Source organism: Notolepis coatsorum, assembly GCF_963971535.1.
Source record: "Notolepis coatsorum genome assembly, chromosome: 1".
In the NCBI taxonomy this organism is placed as follows: domain Eukaryota; kingdom Metazoa; phylum Chordata; class Actinopteri; order Aulopiformes; family Paralepididae; genus Notolepis; species Notolepis coatsorum.
In genome coordinates this window covers 252,575,318-252,597,498 of record NC_140165.1, presented here as the reverse complement: position 1 = coordinate 252,597,498, position 22,181 = coordinate 252,575,318, and the positions used below count along the sequence as shown (strand labels likewise).

General features: G+C 38.4%; 1 protein-coding gene across 1 annotated transcript in view; it reads left to right on the top strand.

The window, feature by feature from the left end:
- col4a4 (collagen, type IV, alpha 4) overlaps positions 1-22,181 on the top strand; it is a gene marked incomplete at its 5' end in the record, with an annotated part of 174,636 nt that overhangs the window by 9,665 nt on the left and 142,790 nt on the right. Inside the window, 11 exons of the mRNA XM_084309776.1 lie at positions 732-767; positions 2,176-2,238; positions 3,556-3,591; positions 4,746-4,787; positions 6,566-6,646; positions 8,646-8,690; positions 12,635-12,697; positions 13,401-13,445; positions 14,332-14,385; positions 15,352-15,412; positions 21,682-21,786. Coding sequence (XP_084165902.1) covers positions 732-767; positions 2,176-2,238; positions 3,556-3,591; positions 4,746-4,787; positions 6,566-6,646; positions 8,646-8,690; positions 12,635-12,697; positions 13,401-13,445; positions 14,332-14,385; positions 15,352-15,412; positions 21,682-21,786 — 631 coding nt within the window. The remainder of the gene's footprint in view (positions 1-731; positions 768-2,175; positions 2,239-3,555; positions 3,592-4,745; positions 4,788-6,565; positions 6,647-8,645; positions 8,691-12,634; positions 12,698-13,400; positions 13,446-14,331; positions 14,386-15,351; positions 15,413-21,681; positions 21,787-22,181) is intronic.

Below are 22,181 nucleotides of genomic sequence, written 5' to 3'. Positions count from 1 at the left end.
TCAACAATATGTAAGCAAAACAATTCACTAAATCAACAATATGTAAGCTAACATATTCACTAATTCAACAATATGTAAGCTAACACAAATTGGACTACTCAAACTCAGTTCTTGCAGGGCTACCCAGCAATGCCCTGAACAGGCTGCAGTATGTCCAGAATTCCGCTGCTAGGGTTCTGATCCGCACCAAGTCCTGGCACCACATCACTCCCACCCTCATTCACCTCCACCTCTTGATACAGATCAAGTTCTGTATCAATTTCAAGACCCTCCTCATCACCTACAACTCCCTTCACTCCCTTGCCTCCCGGTACCTAGCTGACCTCCTCCATCCCTACATTTCACCCCGGAGGCTGCGGTCCTCTGACTCCGGTCTCCTCTCCATCCCCACCACCAACCTGCACACTGTCGGTCCCAGAGCCTTCTCTGTGGCCGCACCCACCCTCTGGAACATACTCCCTGCAAACATCCGCAACGCTACATCCCTGGACTCATTCAAATCTCAACGCAAATCTCACCTCTTCACCAAATGTATTAATGACTCTGCCTGACTTCCATCTTTTCTTTTCACTTAATTGTTCCTCTGATCTCAATTGCGCCTTGCGTCTCATGAAAGGCGCTATATAACTGTAAGAAATTATTAATATTATTATTATTACCAAACTCAATGTTGTCTTGAACAATACCTTGTTGTTTTTCCCGTCGTAATCCCATGGCTTCCTGTGTTGCAGGGTGACATGGGAGAACTAGGCATTACAGGACGTCACGTGAGTAACGGTCTTCATTAACGCTCTACAGAACACAGTGTACATGTGACTTGATGCTATGCACCCGTCTCCACACAGAGCGTCAGACCCGGGACAGATGGAGCAGAGCCGGGTCTGATGTCTGTGTGAAGACGTGAAGCTGGAGAAAAGGTGGATTAAACTGAGCCGCGTCTGATCCTCCTCACGTCCTATAGGAGAGAAACCCAAGCTGACCCGGCGCTGGTTCTGTGTAAAGCATAGCCAGTGTTTTGTAAAAACGACAGTACAATTCACCACGTAGCTCATTACTGTATGCAGTTATTAAGATATGATGATGTGATAGTAGTGCATTGTGTCATTTGGATATGAGAAGTGACTGGTTAAACACTTTCTAACATTCACCAATTCAACAATATGTAAGCTACCGGTTACACATTCACTAATGCTACCATTATGTAAGCTAACACATTCACTAAATCAACAATATGTAAGCTAACACATTCACTAATTCAACAATATGTAAGCTAACACATTCACTAAATCAACAATATGTAAGCTAACACATTCACTAAATCAACAATATGTAAGCTAACACATTCACTAATTCAACAATATGTAAGCTAACACATTCACTAATTCAACAATATGTAAGCTAACATATTCACAAAATCAACAATATGTAAGCTAACACATTCACTAATTCAACAATATGTAAGCTAACACATTCACTAATTCAACCATATGGAAGCTAACACATTCACTAAATCAATAATATGTAAGCTAACACATTCACTAATTCAACAATATGTAAGCTAACACATTCACTAATTCAACAATATGTAAGCTAACACATTCACTAATTCAACTGAATGTAAGCTAACAGTATCCACTAAATCAATAATATGTAAGCTAACATTCACTAATTCAACTGAATGTAAGCTAACAGTATCCACTAAATCAACAATATGCAAGCTAGTTATCACTTTCACTAATTCAACATGCTAATAAACTTGATTCCATTACGTGTCAAATGTGTTGATAAGCTGAGTAAACATAGATATTGATATTTTAAATGGCATATCATTTATAGGCTATAGGCTACTATACTGAATGCTTATTTATGTTGCAATGATGGTTTTTCCGCATTATCTGATGAATGATTAGTTCATTAGATTAACAAACAAAAAAACAATTAACAGAATAAATTGAATGGGACTTATTGTTATAGAAGGTGCGAGTGCGAGCACATCTCAAATAGTTTCTTACCAGGTGTGCGATCTAGACAGATTATTTTACAGTTAAATGAGTCGCCAGCACTCAGGGAAACCACCTTTAGGTACTTTAATTTGCCACGGGTAGGCAAACACCATGATATTGTCCGATACGTCAGTTTACCGCTGCTTAAACGCGTTGTCACTGTGTTTTCCAGGGAGAGCGGGGTCTACCCGGTCCTACCGGGCCCAGCGGTCTGCTCGGGCTGGACGGCATCGACGTGAGTAGCTGTTAGATCCTCCTAGAACTTACAGACATACCTCCACATTGATGTGAGTAGCTGTTAGAACCTCCTAGAACTTACAGACATACCTCCACATCGACGTGAGTAGCTGTTAGAACCTCCTAGAACTTACAGACATACCTCCACATTGATGTGAGTAGCTGTTAGAACCTCCTAGAACCTACAGACATACTGTACCTCCACATTTAGAATAGAATAAAATAGATTAGATGTATTATCACATTGTGTGAACACAGCACAGGTGAGTGACAATCTGTTTGGTTCCTTAATTTAGAACACTATATACAGTGTTTAGAACATGTTACTGAGAACACTATATACAGTGTTGAGAACATGTTATTGAGAACACTATAGTATTGAGAACATGTTATTGAGAACACTATAGTGATGAGAACATGTTATTGAGAACACTACAGTATTGAGAACATGTTATTGAGAACACTATAGTGATGAGAACATGTTATTGAGAACACTACAGTATTGAGAACATGTTATTGAGAACACTACAGTATTGAGAACATGTTATTGAGAACACTATATACAGTATTGAGAACATGGTATTGAGAACACTATATACAGTATTGAGAACATGTTATTGAGAACACTACAGTATTGAGAACATGTTATTGAGAACACTATATACAGTATTGAGAACATGTTATTGAGAACACTACAGTATTGAGAACATGTTATTGAGAACACTATAGTATTGAGAACATGTTATTGAGAACACTACAGTATTGAGAACATGTTATTGAGAACACTATATACAGTATTGAGAACATGTTATTGAGAACACTATATACAGTATTGAGAACATGTTATTGAGAACACTATATACAGTATTGAGAACATGTTATTGAGAACACTATATACAGTATTGAGAACATGTTATTGAGAACACTATATACAGTATTGAGAACATGTTATTGAGAACACTATATACAGTATTGAGAACATGTTATTGCGAACATGTTATTGAGAACACTATATACAGTATTGAGAACATGTTATTGAGAACACTATATACAGTATTGAGAACATGTTATTGAGAACATGTTATTGAGAACACTATATACAGTATTGAGAACATGTTATTGAGAACATGTTATTGAGAACACTATATACAGTATTGAGAACATGTTATTGAGAACACTATATACAGTATTGAGAACATGTTATTGAGAACACTATAGTGATGAGAACATGTTATTGAGAACACTATATACAGTATTGAGAAGATGTTACTGAGAACACTATATTGTTACATGTTATTTGTTTGTATTTCCACAGGGTTTACATGGCATACCTGGGCTCAGAGGACCACCTGTAAGTTTATCACATTAATAAGTTAGCTGTATTTACTGTATTCAGGGCTGCTAGGCCCATAGAGGAGATGCAAGTGGCCTTGCCTGGTCCAGAATTCAGCAGAGCATTTTTAGATAAGATTCGATTCGATTCAAATGTATTGTCATTATTATGACATGTTAGTACTACTGAGTAATAGTGCTAATCAGATGTATGCACAGAGTTGTAGTATTAATATGTACAGTGAAACAGGTATAAAGACACTATGGTAGTAAGTCATACTGGCCAGCAGCGTACGTACAGACAGATAAGAATAAATATATATACACAGCATTATTGTACATGCTATCATACAGACGTATATTGGTTTTGCGACGTTACCCCGCTTTATAGATAACATTCAGCCACTAGATGGTGCTATATATGACATTCAGCCACTAGATGGTGCTATAGATAACATTCAGCCACTAGATGGTGCTATAGATGACATCCAGCCACTAGATGGTGCTATAGATAACATTCAGCCACTAGATGATGCTACAGTAGCTAGATGACATTCAGCCACTATATAGTGCTATAGATAACATTCAGCCACTAGATGGTGCTATAGATAACATTCAGCCACTAGATGGTGCTATAGATAACATTCAGCCACTAGATGGTGCTATAGATAACATTCAGTCACTAGATGGTGCTGTATAGATAATATTCAGCCACTAGATGGTGCTATAGAGATAACATTCAGCCACTAGATGGTGCTATAGATAACATTCAGCCACTAGATGGTGCTATAGATAACATTCAGCCACTAGATGGTGCTATAGATAACATTCAGCCACTAGATGCCACACTAGAACACCAGCATGTCATGTATCCACGTGGGGAAATGGGAAGTAGGGAGAGGATACATGCAACATGTAAACAACATTCATTTTGGAGCCGGATATTTTTTTCAAATGATAAATTCATCTTGAATCTTTATTATTTAAAGAAAAAAAAGATGGGCAGGGGTTGTACTTTTCTTCTGCACCTTTATAAAAGCTCTGTGGATGTATTATTATTTTTAGATGATTACTCTGCATAAGCATGTTATCTATCTATAGCACCTTTAACTGCACTCTAACTCTGACTCACTCTTACTGCTCGGTCCATTTACCAGCTGCTCTCTGTTTCAGGGAGAGAAAGGTAGATCACTGCCAGGACAGAAAGGAGAAGAGGTAACACAGCTGTGTGTGCGTGTGTGTGTGTGTGTGTGTGTGTGTGTGTGTGTGTGTGTGTGTGTGTGTGTGTGTGTGTGTGTGTGTGTGTGTGTGTGTGTGTGTGTGTGTGTGTGTGTGTGTGTGTGTGTGTGTGTGTGTGTGTGTGTGATATGCCCAGACAAATGGGGAATAGTTTAAGGTCACTATTTCTCTAGAAGTGAGAAAATAATAATAATATTCTGCAAGCCTTTTAACTGTAATTTGTCTGTATATTACATACCTATTACATAACACACATTATATCCTATATAATTGTATATGAATTCCTCTTGTTTCTTTGTTTACATACATTGTTTACAGCTTGTTATATTACGTTTTATTTTGTTTTCTTTTTTTGTCGCCATCTTGGTCTATATACTTATTGTCAAGTATACTATACTTATTGTTTATGTGTCTTGTAAGCCCATATGGGCTGGGCATACATCTAAGACACAAATGTTTCATTTGTCATTTTATTTGGTTGTTTGTTTGAGGTGTGTTTTAATTATTTCCCTTACCACTGTGATGTATGTATCGTCTGTCTCTTTTCTATTTTATTTCATTTGTTCTCTCTGTGACGCTTCTAGACTTGTGTTCTCTCACCAGGCCTTCATTGTAAATAATAATGTGTTCTTAATTCACCTGCCTGGTTAAATAAAATAAAATTAATAGAAAATAGAATTCGGATCACAGGTTTCACTTTTTCCACTCTCATCTCAACTATAATCGTATTCATTTAAAAACAATAGTATTATTCACATAACAACTAGACTCTTCTTAGATGGGGACCCTGGACCCTTGAGTATCAATGAATGGACATGTTGGACAGTCACTGCTGTGCTATAATATATATATATATTAGTGCTGTCAGGCGATTAAAAAAAAAATCTAATTAATTACAGGATTTGTAATTAATTAATCTAATTAATCGCATTTTAATCGCATAACCATTTTATGCCTGATATTCTATATTCTATAATCATATTTCAAATTGCATGTGTCCGGGTGGCAGAATTCAGTACTGTATCTACAAAACCTTCTGTTTAATCATCTTCCATCTATTAATTTGCTTAGATTTTTCAGGTCTGGTCAATTTGAGCATGGTGTTATTCACAGTCAAAGATATAAAAAAAATGTATTGATATTCTCATTTGGTTCATTACAATTTACTCAAAATAAAATCTTCATTCAATCAATCACCGCGCAGATTGATTGATTGAATGAAAATGTTATCAACAGATTGCAGAATGGGTACAATACAGTACGGCTCAATACACACAATTGTTAAGGGGATGCAGACCAGAGAAAGACTTTCGTCTTGTTTACATCAGGGTCCCCCATTTTCAATTCATAATGAATTGTAAGTAAGGGTGCAACTTGCACCGTGCAATCCATTCTTTGTGGATCTAGCCCACAGTATTTCTGACACTGGGAATACATTCCCTGAGATTCATAGATGTCCCTAGAATCAGATACCAAGAACATGCAAATGGACCATATTAAAAAAAATCTGTAAATGTGTATTCTACATTCTTATGGAATGAATGAGATTTAAAAAAAAAAAAATCAAATTTTGAGTTAATTTTCATAACGGGATAATTTGCTGTGTAATTAATTAATCTAATTAACGCGATAAACTGACAGCCCTAATATATATAATATATATTATATATATATATATAATATAATATATATATATGCAACCTATACATTCTGTGTTCTGTATGTACTGATGTGTTTGGCTGTGTCTCCTGCAGGGGGACCAGGGTCTGCAGGGGCCTCCGGGACCGTTTGAGATCGTCGACCCCCCAGAGGACTTCTACATCAAAGGCAACAAGGTGGAGACATCTTACAACAGTAGCTCTTATAGGAGACATCTTACTGACATCTTACTGACATCATACTGACATCTTACAACAGTAGCTCTTATAGGAGACATCTTACTGACATCTTACAACAGTAGCTCTTATAGGAGACATCTTACTGACATCTTACAACACTAGCTCTTATAGGAGACATCTTACTGACATCATACAACACTAGCTCTTATAGGAGACATCTTACTGACATCTTACTGACATCTTACTGACATCTTACTGACATCTTACAACACTAGCTCTTATAGGAGATATCTTACTGACATCTTACAACAGTAGCTCTTATAGGAGACATCATACTGACATCTTACTGACATCTTACAACAGTAGCTCTTATAGGAGATATCTTACTGACATCTTACAACAGTAGCTCTTATAGGAGACATCTTACTGACATCTTACAACACTAGCTCTTATAGGAGACATCTTACTGACATCTTACAACACTAGCTCTTATAGGAGACATCTTACTGACATCTTACTGACATCTTACAACAGTAGCTCTTATAGGAGATATCTTACTGATATCTTACAACAGTAGCTCTTATAGGAGCCATCATACTGACATCTTACTGACATCTTACTGACATCTTACAACAGTAGCTCTTATAGGAGATATCTTACTGACATCTTACAACAGTAGCTCTTATAGGAGACATCTTACTGACATCTTACAACAGTAGCTCTTATAGGAGACATCTTACTGACATCTTACAACAGTAGCTCTTATAGGAGACATCTTACTGACATCTTACAACAGTAGCTCTTATAGGAGACATCTTACTGACATCTTACTGATATCATACAACAGTAGCTCTTATAGGAGACATCTTACTGACATCATACAACAGTAGCTCTTATAGGAGACATCTTACTGACATCATACAACAGTAGCTCTTATAGGAGACATCTTACTGACATCTTACTGACATCATACTGACATCTTACAACAGTAGCTCTTATAGGAGACATCTTACTGACATCTTACAGCAGTAGCTCTTCTAGGAGACATCTTACTGACATCATACAGCAGTAGCTCTTATAGGAGACATCTTACTGACATCTTACAACAGTAGCTCTTATAGGAGACATCTTACTGACATCATACAACAGTAGCTCTTATAGGAGACATCTTACTGACATCTTACAACAGTAGCTCTTATAGGAGACATCTTACTGACATCATACAACAGTAGCTCTTATAGGAGACATCTTACTGACATCTTACTGACATCTTACTGACATCTTACAACACTAGCTCTTATAGGAGACATCATACTGACATCATACAACAGTAGCTCTTATAGGAGACATCATACTGACATCATACAACAGTAGCTCTTATAGGAGACATCTTACTGACATCTTACAACACTAGCTCTTATAGGAGACATCATACTGACATCTTACAGCAGTAGCTCTTATAGGAGACATCATACTGACATCACACAACAGTAGCTCTTATAGGAGACATCTTACTGACATCATACAACAGTAGCTCTTATAGGAGACATCTTACTGACATCATACAACAGTAGCTCTTATAGGAGACATCTTACTGACATCTTACAACACTAGCTTGTAACAGCGTAACAGAAAGAAGCATTTTGTATAAAAGTATTCTGTACTTCTGTATGACAACTAATAAAGAAACTAGCTCTTATAGGAGACATCTTACTGACATCATAATGACATCTTACTGACATCATACAACGGTAGGTATTATAGGAGGCCTCTGTACTGCATTCATTCACCCTGCGATGCTCCAGACTGTAGACAAATGCTACACAGTAGAACCAAATTGGTTTACTGTGATCCAAACAAACAGGGTAGAGAATCAAAGCAAAGAGGCTCAAAGCCTCGGCCTTCTCGAGTCGGACTCCACCGCGATACGACGTTTGACTTGCTCCATGTCGGTGCTTCTCCTGTCTCCCTGACCCCGGCTGTGTGTCTCTTGCAGGGGGACAGAGGCGTGACGGGGCTGTGTGGTCCACGGGGGCTGGACGTGAGTGTTTCAACGTGTCAGTCTGTGTCTGAGTCTGAGACGTACTGTACCTGAGGAGTAGGTCAGGTTACAACCACTAGGTCAATACTAGTACAGTGGGTCAATGGCAATTAGGTATATTTGGTTGTTAAACCCAGAAAAAGAGGTTGATAATACTCCATAAAGTCCTCAACTACACAGATGATACATGATACAGATGATGAATCTAGTATACAATTTAATCATGTATATATTCTTTCTCATTATTATTCTTATTATAATTATGATTATTATTATTATTACTTGTGTTGTTGTTATTATTATTATTATTATTATTATTATTATTATTATTTTTTTTTTTTTTGATCCACTTTTTCTCCCATTTTTTCTATATTTTCTCCCATCCCAATTTCGTATCATCCAATTCAACCCTCCCCTGTCACGAACGCTGTTTCTTGCCTCCCACAAGCCGGCTGCAATGTGGACTAAGTCATACATAGCACAAGTCCCCTCCGGTACTTGAGGTAACAGCAGTCGCATCTTTTCACCTGCGCAGCTCGACCTCTCAGTGTCGAGGAGTAACGCGTGGGAGGCTCACGCTGCCCCCGACACTTCCTGATTCTACTGCGCAGGCGCACCAACCGACTTGTAGGAGTCGCTTGTTCACAACGTTCGATCCCCACCCTTCAGTTTTCCCTCCCCGTAATACGGCCAATGTGTATTACTGCGGACGACCAGCCAAACTGAAAAACAATGTGGAGAGCTGGATTCGAACACGCGAATCCTAGCGTCTCCACACTGGTGGCGAGTGCCTTAGACCACTACACCACCTAGCCGCCTATTATTATTATTATTATTATTATTATTATTATTATTATTATTATTATTATTATTATTATTATTATTATTATTATTATTATCATTGTTATTATTATTACCATTATTATTACCATTATTGTTGTTGTTGTTTTGTTGTTGTTACTACTGCTACTACCACCACTACTGCTACTACTATTACTACTATTACTATTACTACTATTACTATTACTATTACTACTATTATTACTATTACTATTACTACTACTACTACTACTACTACTACTACTACTACTACTACTACTACTACTACTACCAATACTACTACTATTACTACTATTATTACTATTACTACTACTACTATTACTACTACTACTACTACTACTACTACTACTACGTCCGTAACCTTGGCATCATCCTGGACTCCACCCTTTCTTTCCTCCCCCATGTGAACCACATAACCAAATCTGCCTTCTATCACCTCCGGAACATTGCTCGTCTTCGCCCCTCCCTATCACTCTCCGCTGCTGAAACACTGGTTCATGCATTCATATCATCAAGACTAGATTACTGCAACAGCATCCTCTACGGCTCACCAAACACTATTCTCAATAAACTCCAATATGTCCAAAACTCTGCTGCCCGCATGCTCACCTCCACCCGTCGCTCTGATCACATCACCCCTGTCCTCCACGACCTCCACTGGCTTCCAATCAAATACAGGATACATTTTAAAATACTACTCATCACATTTAAAGCCCTCAACAACCTTGCCCCTCCCTACCTGTCCGACCTCCTCCACCGTCACACGCCCACCCGTCGCCTTAGGTCTGCAGATGCCAACCTCCTAACACCTCCCACGACCAAGCTCCGGACCTGGGGTGACAGGGCCTTTGCTGCTGCTGCCCCCTCCCTCTGGAATGCCCTCCCCAGCCATATCCGTGATGCAAACACCCTGACATCTTTTAAATCAGCCCTCAAAACCCACCTTTTCAATCTTGCTTTTGACCTCTAATTCTGTCGGTTTTATTTTATTTTGTCATGTATTATTTTTGTTCTGTTTTGTTCTGTTTTTTTGTTTTGCCATAGTTTGTCTCTCCTGCCCATGTGAAGCGTCTTTGAGCACCTGGAAAAGTGCTATATAAAATAGATGTATTATTATTATTATTATTATTATTACTACTATTACTATTACTACTATTACAACTACTACTACTACTACTACTACTACTACTACTACTACTACTACTACTACTACTACTACTACTACTACTACTACTATTACTATTACTATTACTACTATTATTACTATTACTATTACTACTACTACTAATACTACTACGATTACTACTATTACTACTATTACTACTACTACTACTACTACTACTACTACTACTACTACTACTACTACTACTACTATTACTATTACTATTACTACTATTATTACTATTACTATTACTACTAATACTACTACTATTACTACTATTACTACTATTACTATTACTACTACTACTACTACTACTACTACTACTACTACTACTACTACTACTACTACTACTATTACTACTATTACTATTACTACTATTACTACTATTACTATTACTACTATTACTACTACTACTACTACTACTACTACTACTACTATTACTACTATTACTACTATTATTATTACTACTATTATTACTATTACTATTACTACTACTACTACTACTACTACTATTACTACTATTACTATTACTACTATTACTATTACTACTACTACTACTACTACTACTACTATTACTACTACTATTACTACTACTACTACTACTACTACTACTACTACTACTACTACTACTACTACTACTACTACTACTATTACTACTATTACTATTACTACTACTACTACTACTACTATTACTAATACTACTACTAGTAAAACTATTACTACTACTACTACTAATACTAATACTACTACTAGTAAAACTACTACTACTACTACTACTACTACTCTACTATTATTACTAGGGATGCTCGATATTGGCTTTTTTACATATACCGATATTGTCCAACTCTTAATTTCCGATACCGATATCAACCGATATCACATTTTAATGCCGATAACGGCCGACAATATCGGTAGGCCGATAATATCGGACATCCCTAATTATTACTACTACTACTACTGCTACTACTGCTACTACTATCCCACATGTTCGTTTGTGGGGTTAATGTCTTGCTACATGTCCTGTGTGTCATTGTATTGTTTGTGGTGCATTGGTACAGTAACTGCTCTCTGACTGGGATCTACTCTGTGATCTACTCTGTGATCTACTCTGTGATCTCTGACTGTGATCTACTCTGTGATCTACTCTGTGATCTCTGACTGTGTTCTACTCTGTGATCTACTATGTGATCTACTCTGTGATCTCTGACTGTGCTCTACTCTGTGATCTCTGACTGTGTTCTACTCTGTGATCTACTCTGTGATCTCTGACTGTGTTCTACTCTGTGATCTACTCTGTGATCTACTCTGTGATCTCTGACTGTGTTCTACTCTGTGATCTACTATGTGATCTACTCTGTGATCTCTGACTGTGTTCTACTCTGTGATCTACTCTGTGATCTCTGACTGTGATCTACTCTGTGATCTACTCTGTGATCTCTGACTGTGTTCTACTCTGTGATCTCTGACTGTGTTCTACTCTGTGATCTACTCGGTGATCTACTCTGTGTTCTACTCTGTGATCTACTCTGTGATCTACTCTGAGATCTACTCTGTGATCTCTCTCTGACTGTCATGACTGTGTTCTACTCTGTGATCTACTCTGTGATCTCTGACTGTGTTCTACTCTGTGTTCTACTCTGTGATCTCTGACTGTGTTCTACTCTGTGATCTACTCTGTGATCTACTCTGTGATCTACTCTGTGTTCTACTCTGTGATCTACTCTGTGATCTACTCTGTGATCTACTCTGTGATCTACTCTGTGTTCTACTCTGTGATCTACTCTGTGATCTACTCTGTGTTCTACTCTGTGATCTCTGACTGTGTTCTACTCTGTGATCTACTCTGTGATCTACTCTGTGATCTCTGACTGTGTTCTACTCTGTGATCTACTCTGTGATCTACTCTGTGATCTCTCTCTGACTGTCGTGACTCTACCCACAGGGCTTTGACTCCCTCCCTGGACTCAAAGGAGAGAAAGGAATCATTGGGTTTCCTGGTAACAGGGTAAGAGGTGTTCTATCATTAGTTATGAAACCAGGTCAACACAATGTACTCTTATGTACTTTGACTCTGTGTCGACTAACCATTGACTAACCATGGAAGAGGTATGTGCATTAACCCTTCCACTACCACACTACAGACGTCTGTAGTGTGGTAGTGAAAGGGTTAACCTTATGTAGTGTGGTAGTGGAAGGGTTAACCCGTTGTCATGTGGCAGTGAAAGGGTTAACCTTCTGTATTGTCGCAGTGAAAGGGTTAACCCTTTGGTAGTGTGGTAGTGAAAGGGTTAAGCAATGAGGACAATTCACTTGTATTCATCCAGTGTATTGATGCCACAGTGGGTTGGGTCGCCACCTGGTGGTGCGATGTGACATTACCAACCCTAACCTCTTTCCCTTTTCATTCAGCTTGAGCCGTACATCCATGCTTCTATTTTGACTGTTCATTTTATATTGTATTTGTATTGTTATGTGTAGTACTGTTTGCGGCACTATTTCTGCCTGTGTAAATTGTGCAGCTTGTGTTGTTTTTTTTATTAGTATTGTAATATTTAATTTTAATATCTAATATTGTAATATTTTAGTAATGCATTGTGCAAAGTGCAAAGGTTGGTCAACCTCTGTTGTTTCTAAATGTGCTATATGAATGCATTTACCCTTTACATTGACCTTGACCTCATCACGCCGTTGTTGTCTGTGTTCTTTAGGGCTACCCAGGGAACCCCGGACTCCCTAGCTATCAAGGAATAAAGGTTTGCCTCCAACTTCTACAGTGACTACATTTACATACACACACTTTAAAGGGGAACACCACCTACATCAGGAATTACAATGTGTTATTTCCATGTTCCAGGAATGTTCAATCAATATATTCAATCAATATACTTATATTCAATCAATATATTTTTTATCTTACCTTTATTTTACCTCTTTTTCGAGCAAGACCTGGCCGATAGATACCAATTTCCTCTCTGTGCGTTCAGTAGAAAGCTATCTGGCTGCAAGCTAGCCTAGCTTAGCACAAATGAATGAATGCAGATACGGACCACTAGCCTAGCTTAAAACTCCAGGAGAGGTGTTTTGGCCAACAGCTGTGCTAGGCACAATATTAGCATGTTCCTTTTAAGGCAGGGGTCTCAAACTCAATGTACCTGGGGGCCGCTGGAGGTAGAGTCTGGGTGAGGCTGGGCTGCATTATATATATATATATATATATATATATATATATATATATATATATATATATATATATATATATATATATATATATATATATATATATATATATATATATATATATATATATATATATATATATGATACATTTTTTATTTTATTTTTGCAAAATCAACTCTGCCTCTCTTTGTTAACTACAACAAGCAATGCTGTTTGATAATAAAGTACTCAACCTCTACTGTCTTTAACTATGAATGAATACAACACTCTAACTTACCATGTGTGTGTGTGTGTGTGTGTGTGTGTGTGTGTGTGTGTGTGTGTGTGTGTGTGTGTGTGTGTGTGTGTGTGTGTGTGTGTGTGTGTGTGTGTGTGTGTGTGTGTGTGTGTGTGTGTGTGTGTGTGTGTGTGTGTGTGTGTGTGTGTGTGTGTGTGTGTGTGTGTGTGTGTGTGTGTGTACAGGGTCTTCTAGGCAGCCCAGGGTTGCCAGGCCTGATTGGAACAGAAGGCCTAAAGGTTAGTCTCTGGGAGTGACTAGTATATATAGTGCTGATCAGATGTATGTACAGTTGTAGTATTCCTATGTACAGTGACTCAGGTATAAAGACACTATGGTAGTAAGTCATACTGGCCAGCAGCGTAACTAGTAAGAGTAGGTAAGGGATATGTACAGATATAGACGTAGTATCTACAGATATGTAAAAAGGGTAATATGCAGGTATGTAGAGCAGACAGAAGTATACGTATATATATATATATCAAGTTTCAAGTTCAAGTTTCTTTAATAGTTGTCATACAGAAGTACAGAATACTTTTATACAAAATGCTTCTTACTGTTACGCTCCAGAGACTGTGCTAGACAAGATAAGTATGAAATAAAATAGTATAGCATGTAAAAATAGAAGTAAAAATAGAAGTCACAGTGTTCAGTATGTACACATGTACAATGTTCGATGCAGAATAGAAGTAACTGAGTTACCATACAATATACAATATACTAATATACAATACTATATAGTGCAAAGCAGAAATGGGATGAGTTACAATTTAGGTATGGGTTGTATATATATATATATATATATATATATATATATATATGGTATATACAGCATTATTGTACATACTATCATACAGAGTTATATGGGTTATATACAGGTGTATAAGTAGGTATATAGAAGGATATAGAAATCATCAAGGTTTTAAGGTTAAGGTGTTTTAAACACTCATTTGAGTAGTGGAAAAGGGGTAGGATTAAATAAGTGTATACTTCTTCCTACTCCATTTCGAACATGTAAATTGAGTTATGTTTTGCTTTTGTTTATTTATATATATTTGTTCATTTAATTTCTTGAGATCAATGATTTGTTTTGATTTTATATTGTTTGTATTTATTTATTCAAATCAAATCAAAATCAGATCACTTCTAGTAATAGCTAGTCTGTGTCTGCTTTGAATGTGAATTAACGTGTGAGTTTCTACCAGGGCTTTGAGGGAGACCCCGGCCTTAAAGGACCCACGGAGTATCGCCAGGTCAACCACACGGGTAAGAGCTCAGCAGGCCGCTGTTGCATCACAAACCAGCTGTTTTTAATCAGACCATCAATCACCATCAGGGTCTACGGCGTGTGGTTAGACGACAGCTTATTTAGAAAAAATAAATAACGCACATCCTCCATCCCTTGGTGCTGAGCCAAACTGTAAAAACAGTAGTACATGAAACAAAGCGGGGCTTGCAAGTCACTTTTGATGCACCAAGGTGTTTTAATTGTGACAAAAAATAGCAGATACAACGTTTCGGGTCGAAACGTTGTATCTGATATTTTCTGTCACAATTAAAACACCTTGGAGCATCAAAAGTGACTGGCGAGCCCCGCTTTGTTTCATAGATAACAGCTTATACCTCTCATCTCTCAGACACATTTGTGTGACTTGACATGTTGACTTGTCATAGATGAGTAATCAACGGTGTAACCGAAATATATATGTATAATGAATATTCTACATCTATGGTTACAGCATAGTGCATATTAATGAATATTCTATATATATATGGTTACAGAATGATGAATATTATATATCTATGGTTACAGCATAATGAATATTCTATCTATATGGTTACAGCATAATGAATATTCTATATGGTTACAGAATGATGAATATTCTATATCTATTGTTACAACATGATGTATATTCTATATCTATGGTTACAGCATGATGAATATTCTATATCTATGGTTACAGCATGATGAATATTCTATATCTATGGTTACATCATGATGAATATTATATATCTATGGTTACAACATGATGAATATTCTATATCTATGTTTACAACATGATGAATATTCTATATTATATGTACTATCTATCTATAAATGTGACCTTCTTCATCCTGTCAAAATGTGAATTTGTCTTTGATTGAATCTGAAATGTTCTGCTCTGATTTCTCTTGTCTCTACGTGCTTCTCATTCCAGGGTTGTGGTCAATTCACTTGATTCAGAATGTTATTTCAAAGAAAATACATTGATTGATTGATTGATTGATTGATTGATTGATTGATTGGTTGATTGCATTCAAAGTCTAGTGTTGACCACAATCCTGTCTTATTCAAATCACCTCAGTAGAAGAAGAAGACATTCTTCTTCTATGGTGCATTTTGAGTTAGACGTTGGCCGAGTGGACAAAAGAAATCCAGGAAACATTTACGAGATTCAACGTTTGTGTCACTGTGTGTGTGTGTGTGTGTGTTTGTCTCCTCACTATGATGTCACCATTGTCTGCATCTCTGGTATGACATCATCGTCGTCTTGGTGTGTGTGATGTCATGTCCCATGTGACCGTCATGTGACCTCGGCGTTCAGGTTGCGGTGAGCAGCGCAGCGTTCATGACATTTACATTTTAGATACATGTCTTACTCTTTACACCTGGTACTAAAGTCTGTACGCAGGTACAGGAGAGGGTGTCTAGACTGTATGGAATAATAAACACATGTACAGTAGACACCCTCGAGCAGTGGAGTACGGAGGCCCAGAACGTCTTTATTTATTATTCTATTGCCGTTTTTACCAGTGGCAGCTCTTGAAGGCTGAAATCAGGACGGCGTGGTCACATGAACCAGCTCGCAACCATCCCGAGTTCTGGACACGGTTCTGGATACTTATCCTACTTCTGTTGTATCGAGATAATGCAATTAATGAATCCTTTCATCATGAGAAAACAGACTTTTTTATATCGAGATTAACGAAATAATAAGGCGCTATCACTAGAAAACGGCAATAAAATAATAAATAAAGACGAGTCCCCTGATAGAGCAATTATTATTTTGAAAACGGTCCTTTTCACTTTTTCATGCCCTAAAGATTTCTATAAACTGGGACATCGACTACTTCCATGTGTTCTGATTGTCCTACCTGCAGGTGAACCCATGTCATGGATGGACAGCATTCCATACTGGGGTAGTGAAAGGGTTAACCTTCTGTAGTGTGGTAGTGAAAGGGTTAAATGCAGCAGCTAATCCTAAATGTAACTTGAAGCCCTATCTAGATACAATGTAGACACAAGTTCTTATCTGGATTCAGGGTTTTAGTGCCAGGTGTGACCTGCATGTTGTTTTATCTCCCTCTTTAGTGCCAGGTGTGACCTGCATGTTGTTTTATCTCCCTCTTTAGTGCCAGGTGTGACCTGCATGTTGTTTTATCTCCCTCTTGTGGCTGTTTGTGTTGTATTGTTGTGTTGTTGTGTTGTTGTGTGGAACATCCTAAATTAATGTTATTTATCCTTTGAATGAACCGACTGACTTTGCAATGTGCTGTAATTATGAGGCTATAGCCTGCAAGTATGCATACTTCTCCATGAGTCCCCTAGGGTGCTTGGTCTGGGTTAACCTGGGGCCAAGTATGCATACTTCTCCATGAGTCCTCTAGGGTGCTTGGTCTGGGTTAACCTGGGGCCAAGTATGCATACTTCTCCATGAGTCCTCTAGGGTGCTTGGTCTGGGTTAACCTGGGGCCAAGTATGCATACTTCTCCATGAGTCCTCTAGGGTGCTTGGTCTGGGTTAACCTGGGGCCAAGTATGCATACTTCTCCATGAGTCCTCTAGGGTGCTTGGTCTGGGTTAACCTGGGGCCAAGTATGCATACTTCTCCATGAGTCCTCTAGGGTGCTTGGTCTGGGTTAACCTGGGGCCAAGTATGCATACTTCTCCATGAGTCCTCTAGGGTGCTTGGTCTGGGTTAACCTGGGGCCAAGTATGCATACTTCTCCATGAGTCCTCTAGGGATGACACGGTGGACTACAGACTTGTTGTGAATAGAAAACAATTCAATAACCCTAACTAACCTTACTGTCATGCACTTGTCCTAATAAACTAACCTACACTGTAGCACTCAACACTTTGATGAACATTGTTGCTCAGCTGATAGAGTTGTACCCTTCCTGCTGTCTTGTCGTACAAAACGTGTAAGTCGCTTTGGATAAAAGTGTCAGCTAAATGACTAAATGTAAATGTAGAAGAAGCACATCTTCGTGTGTCATAGTAATAATAGATAAGATAAGATAAGTATTCCTTATTGGTCCCCTTGGGGAAATTTGAGCATCATAGCAGCATTGGGGAGGGGGAAGGGTGGGTACAGGTATGGGTAATAGTAGAAATACATAATAATATAGGCAATACAGATCTGAATATAAAATATGAGAAAAATAAACATTGTAAACAAAAGGTGCAGATGAGGGTCTGTAAGTCTATATTATATGTTATAATGAATATAGGCCATAAAGGATTCATGGCTGCCTTCTTAAGTGACCCAGCCGACGTCTGACTCATGCATGTTGCTTCTGGTGGGTACGGCCTCTCTGTCCACGTGTGGATCTGTGTGGGTGCTGTTGAGCTGCTGGTCGTTGGCTTTGCATGCAGGGTAGACTTTCCTCTGGAAACCCTCTGAAGACTAATTAAAAATATTGTCCTGTTATTTCCATGTTCTAGGAAAATGTCAGTCAATATTTGTGAATTTAAACTACTCTCTTATTTACTAGATTAGATTCAAATGTATTGTCATCATTCAGCACAAGTACAGTACAACCTAAATATGTTTGGCATCCAATCAGAGTGCAAATGTAACAGTAAAGTGCAAATGTGATTCAACTGGGTATAAAATATATAAATTAGTACTACTGAGTAATAGTGCTAATCAGATGTATGTACAGAGTTGTAGTATTAATATGTACAGTAATACAGCTATAAAGACACTATGGTAGTAAATCATACTGTCTAGCAGCGTACATAGTAAGAGTAGGTAAGGGCTAATGTTCTGAGCTAAAGAGAGAGAGATAGTATCATGTAAACATGATTATATGCAGGTATGTACAGACAGATGTGGATATATAGATATATGAATATAAGAATAAATATATTATGAGCTAGGTACTGTTCTGAGCTATAGGTACTGTTCTGAGCTATAGGTACTGTTCTGAGCTATAGGTAATGTTCTGAGCTATAGGTAATGTTCTGAGCTATAGGTACTGTTCTGAGCTATAGGTAATGTTCTGAGCTATAGGTACTGTTCTGAGCTATAGGTACTGTTCTGAGCTATAGGTAATGTTCTGAGCTATAGGTACTGTTCTGAGATATAGGTAATGTTCTGAGCTAATGTTCTGAGCTATAGGTAATGTTCTGAGCTATAGGTACTGTTCTGAGCTATAGGTACTGTTCTGAGCTATAGGTAATGTTCTGAGCTATAGGTACTGTTCTGTTCTGAGCTATAGGTACTGTTCTGAGCTATAGGTACTGTTCTGAGCTATAGGTACTGTTCTGAGCTATAGGTAATGTTCTGAGCTATAGGTACTGTTCTGAGCTATAGGTACTGTTCTGAGCTATAGGTACTGTTCTGAGCTATAGGTACTGTTCTGAGCTATAGGTAATGTTCTGAGCTATAGGTACTGTTCTGAGCTATAGGTACTGTTCTGAGCTATAGGTAATGTTCTGAGCTATAGGTACTGTTCTGAGATATAGGTAATGTTCTGAGCTAATGTTCTGAGCTATAGGTAATGTTCTGAGCTATAGGTACTGTTCTGAGCTATAGGTAATGTTCTGAGCTATAGGTAATGTTCTGAGCTATAGGTAATGTTCTGAGCTATAGGTAATGTTCTGAGCTATAGATAATGTTCTGAGCTATAGGTACTGTTCTGAGCTATAGGTACTGTTCTGAGCTATAGGTACTGTTCTGAGCTAATGTTCTGAGCTATAGGTAATGTTCTGAGCTATAGGTAATGTTCTGAGCTATAGGTAATGTTCTGAGCTATAGATAATGTTCTGAGCTATAGGTACTGTTCTGAGCTATAGGTACTGTTCTGAGCTATAGGTACTGTTCTGAGCTATAGGTACTGTTCTGAGCTATAGGTACTGTTCTGAGCTATAGGTACTGTTCTGAGCTATAGGTAATGTTCTGAGCTATAGGTACTGTTCTGAGATAGGTACTGTTCTGAGCTATAGGTACTGTTCTGAGCTATAGGTACTGTTCTGAGCTATAGGTACTGTTCTGAGATAGGTACTGTTCTGAGCTATAGGTACTGTTCTGAGCTACAGTAGTTAATATTGGTAAATGTAAATGGATAAATGTTCTGTTTCAGAACTTTGAACACTACTATAGAATAAAGCTAATTTATACAACAGGTAGGTCAGACCACGCATTGTGATTGGTCGAGAACGTTCTAAGCCATGAGTATATTCATGATACACTCTTGGTTAAATCACCATGAATATACCACTGTGCGCTGGCTTTAGAATGTTGTAGAAAGTTTCAACTGCCATTCATCAAACGGAAACTGTCAACATGACCTACTCCGAGTGGATAGATATAGAGGAGTGTAATGCAAGCGAAAGTCGGAAAAAGTCATCATCAGCGCCTCGGACGGTTCCAGTTCAGTGCCCAGGCCGTCCACTTGGTGGTGTTGAAGGGTTAATTGCGGCTTTTCTCCACCGCGTCCAGCTCATCTTTCGTTGGATTGGCACGTCTAATAATGCTGTTTTTATGAATACCGTTAGATGTAGGCCCGTCCTCTATATCTATCCACTCGTTTATAGTTAACAGGTACGTTAAATTAGACTAATACATCATTCGTTTGCGTTGCCAAGCTGGTTGATAGCCTACACCATTTGAAATTCCATAGCAACGATACATCGTTAGGAAAATTTATTATACAACAAGTTCACTGAAATCGATATAAAATACCCTAGAATTGTCTCTCGAACCGGTGGGATATCGTGAATATTGCCACTCTGTGATGCCTACACCACTCGAGCTTCGCTCTCGCGGCTGCGGGCGCATCACAGCCGTGGAAATATTCATGATATTCCACTGGTTCTCGTGTATTATGTAAGGGATAATGTATAGCTACGAGGTCATTGTCGCAAAATAATTGACCGACACAGAGTTTAAAATACCGAGGCGCCTCGGCGAGGTGTTTTAAACGTCAGTGAAGGTCAATTATTTTGCGACAATGACCTCGTAGCTATACATTATCCCTTACATAATACACGAGAATTCGGCGAATATTAAAACGCCATGTAATAATGCTTAATAAACCAAACATTCTGTGGGTCCACAACATCAGTCTCCCATTGTGTGGACTGATACCCGGTGACGTCACACGTTTGAGTCTTACCTCTCAGGTGTCTGGCTTTGGGAGAGAGATGTACAGTCGATGTTCACAAATATAGACCATGGAAATAACATATTCTACAATAATATATTTGAAATGCTTTGAAGCGATTGAGGTGGGGCTGAACCAACAGAACTGTACCTCTTGCTGCAGGTAATCTAGGGGAGTCAGGCTTCCCGGGCCGGCTCGGACCTCCAGGAGACATCGGGGAGATGGGCATGCACGGGCCCCCCGGTCCCCATGGAAGATCCATAAAGGGTAGGTACCAGTGGGGTGTGTGTGTGTGTGTGTGTGTGTGTGTGTGTGTGTGTGTGTGTGTGTGTGTGTGTGTGTGTGTGTGTGTGTGTGTGTGTGTGTGTGTGTGTGTGTGTGTGTGTGTGTGTGTGTGTGTGTGTGTGTGTGTGTGTGCGTGCGTGTGTGCGCATGTGTGTGTGTCAGAAAGAGTGTGTGTGAGAGAGAGAGAGGAGAGAGAGAGAGCATGCAATTTAACAATTAAATAAAACCAGTCCATTATATAGTAATCTCCTCTTTTCCTATCCTCTCATCTCTCCTTCCCTCTCTCTCTCCTTCCCCTGTCACCTCATCTATCTCTCCTCATCTCCTTCATCTCCTCTCCCTGTACTCCTGGTCTTCACCTCCTCTCTTCTCTCCTC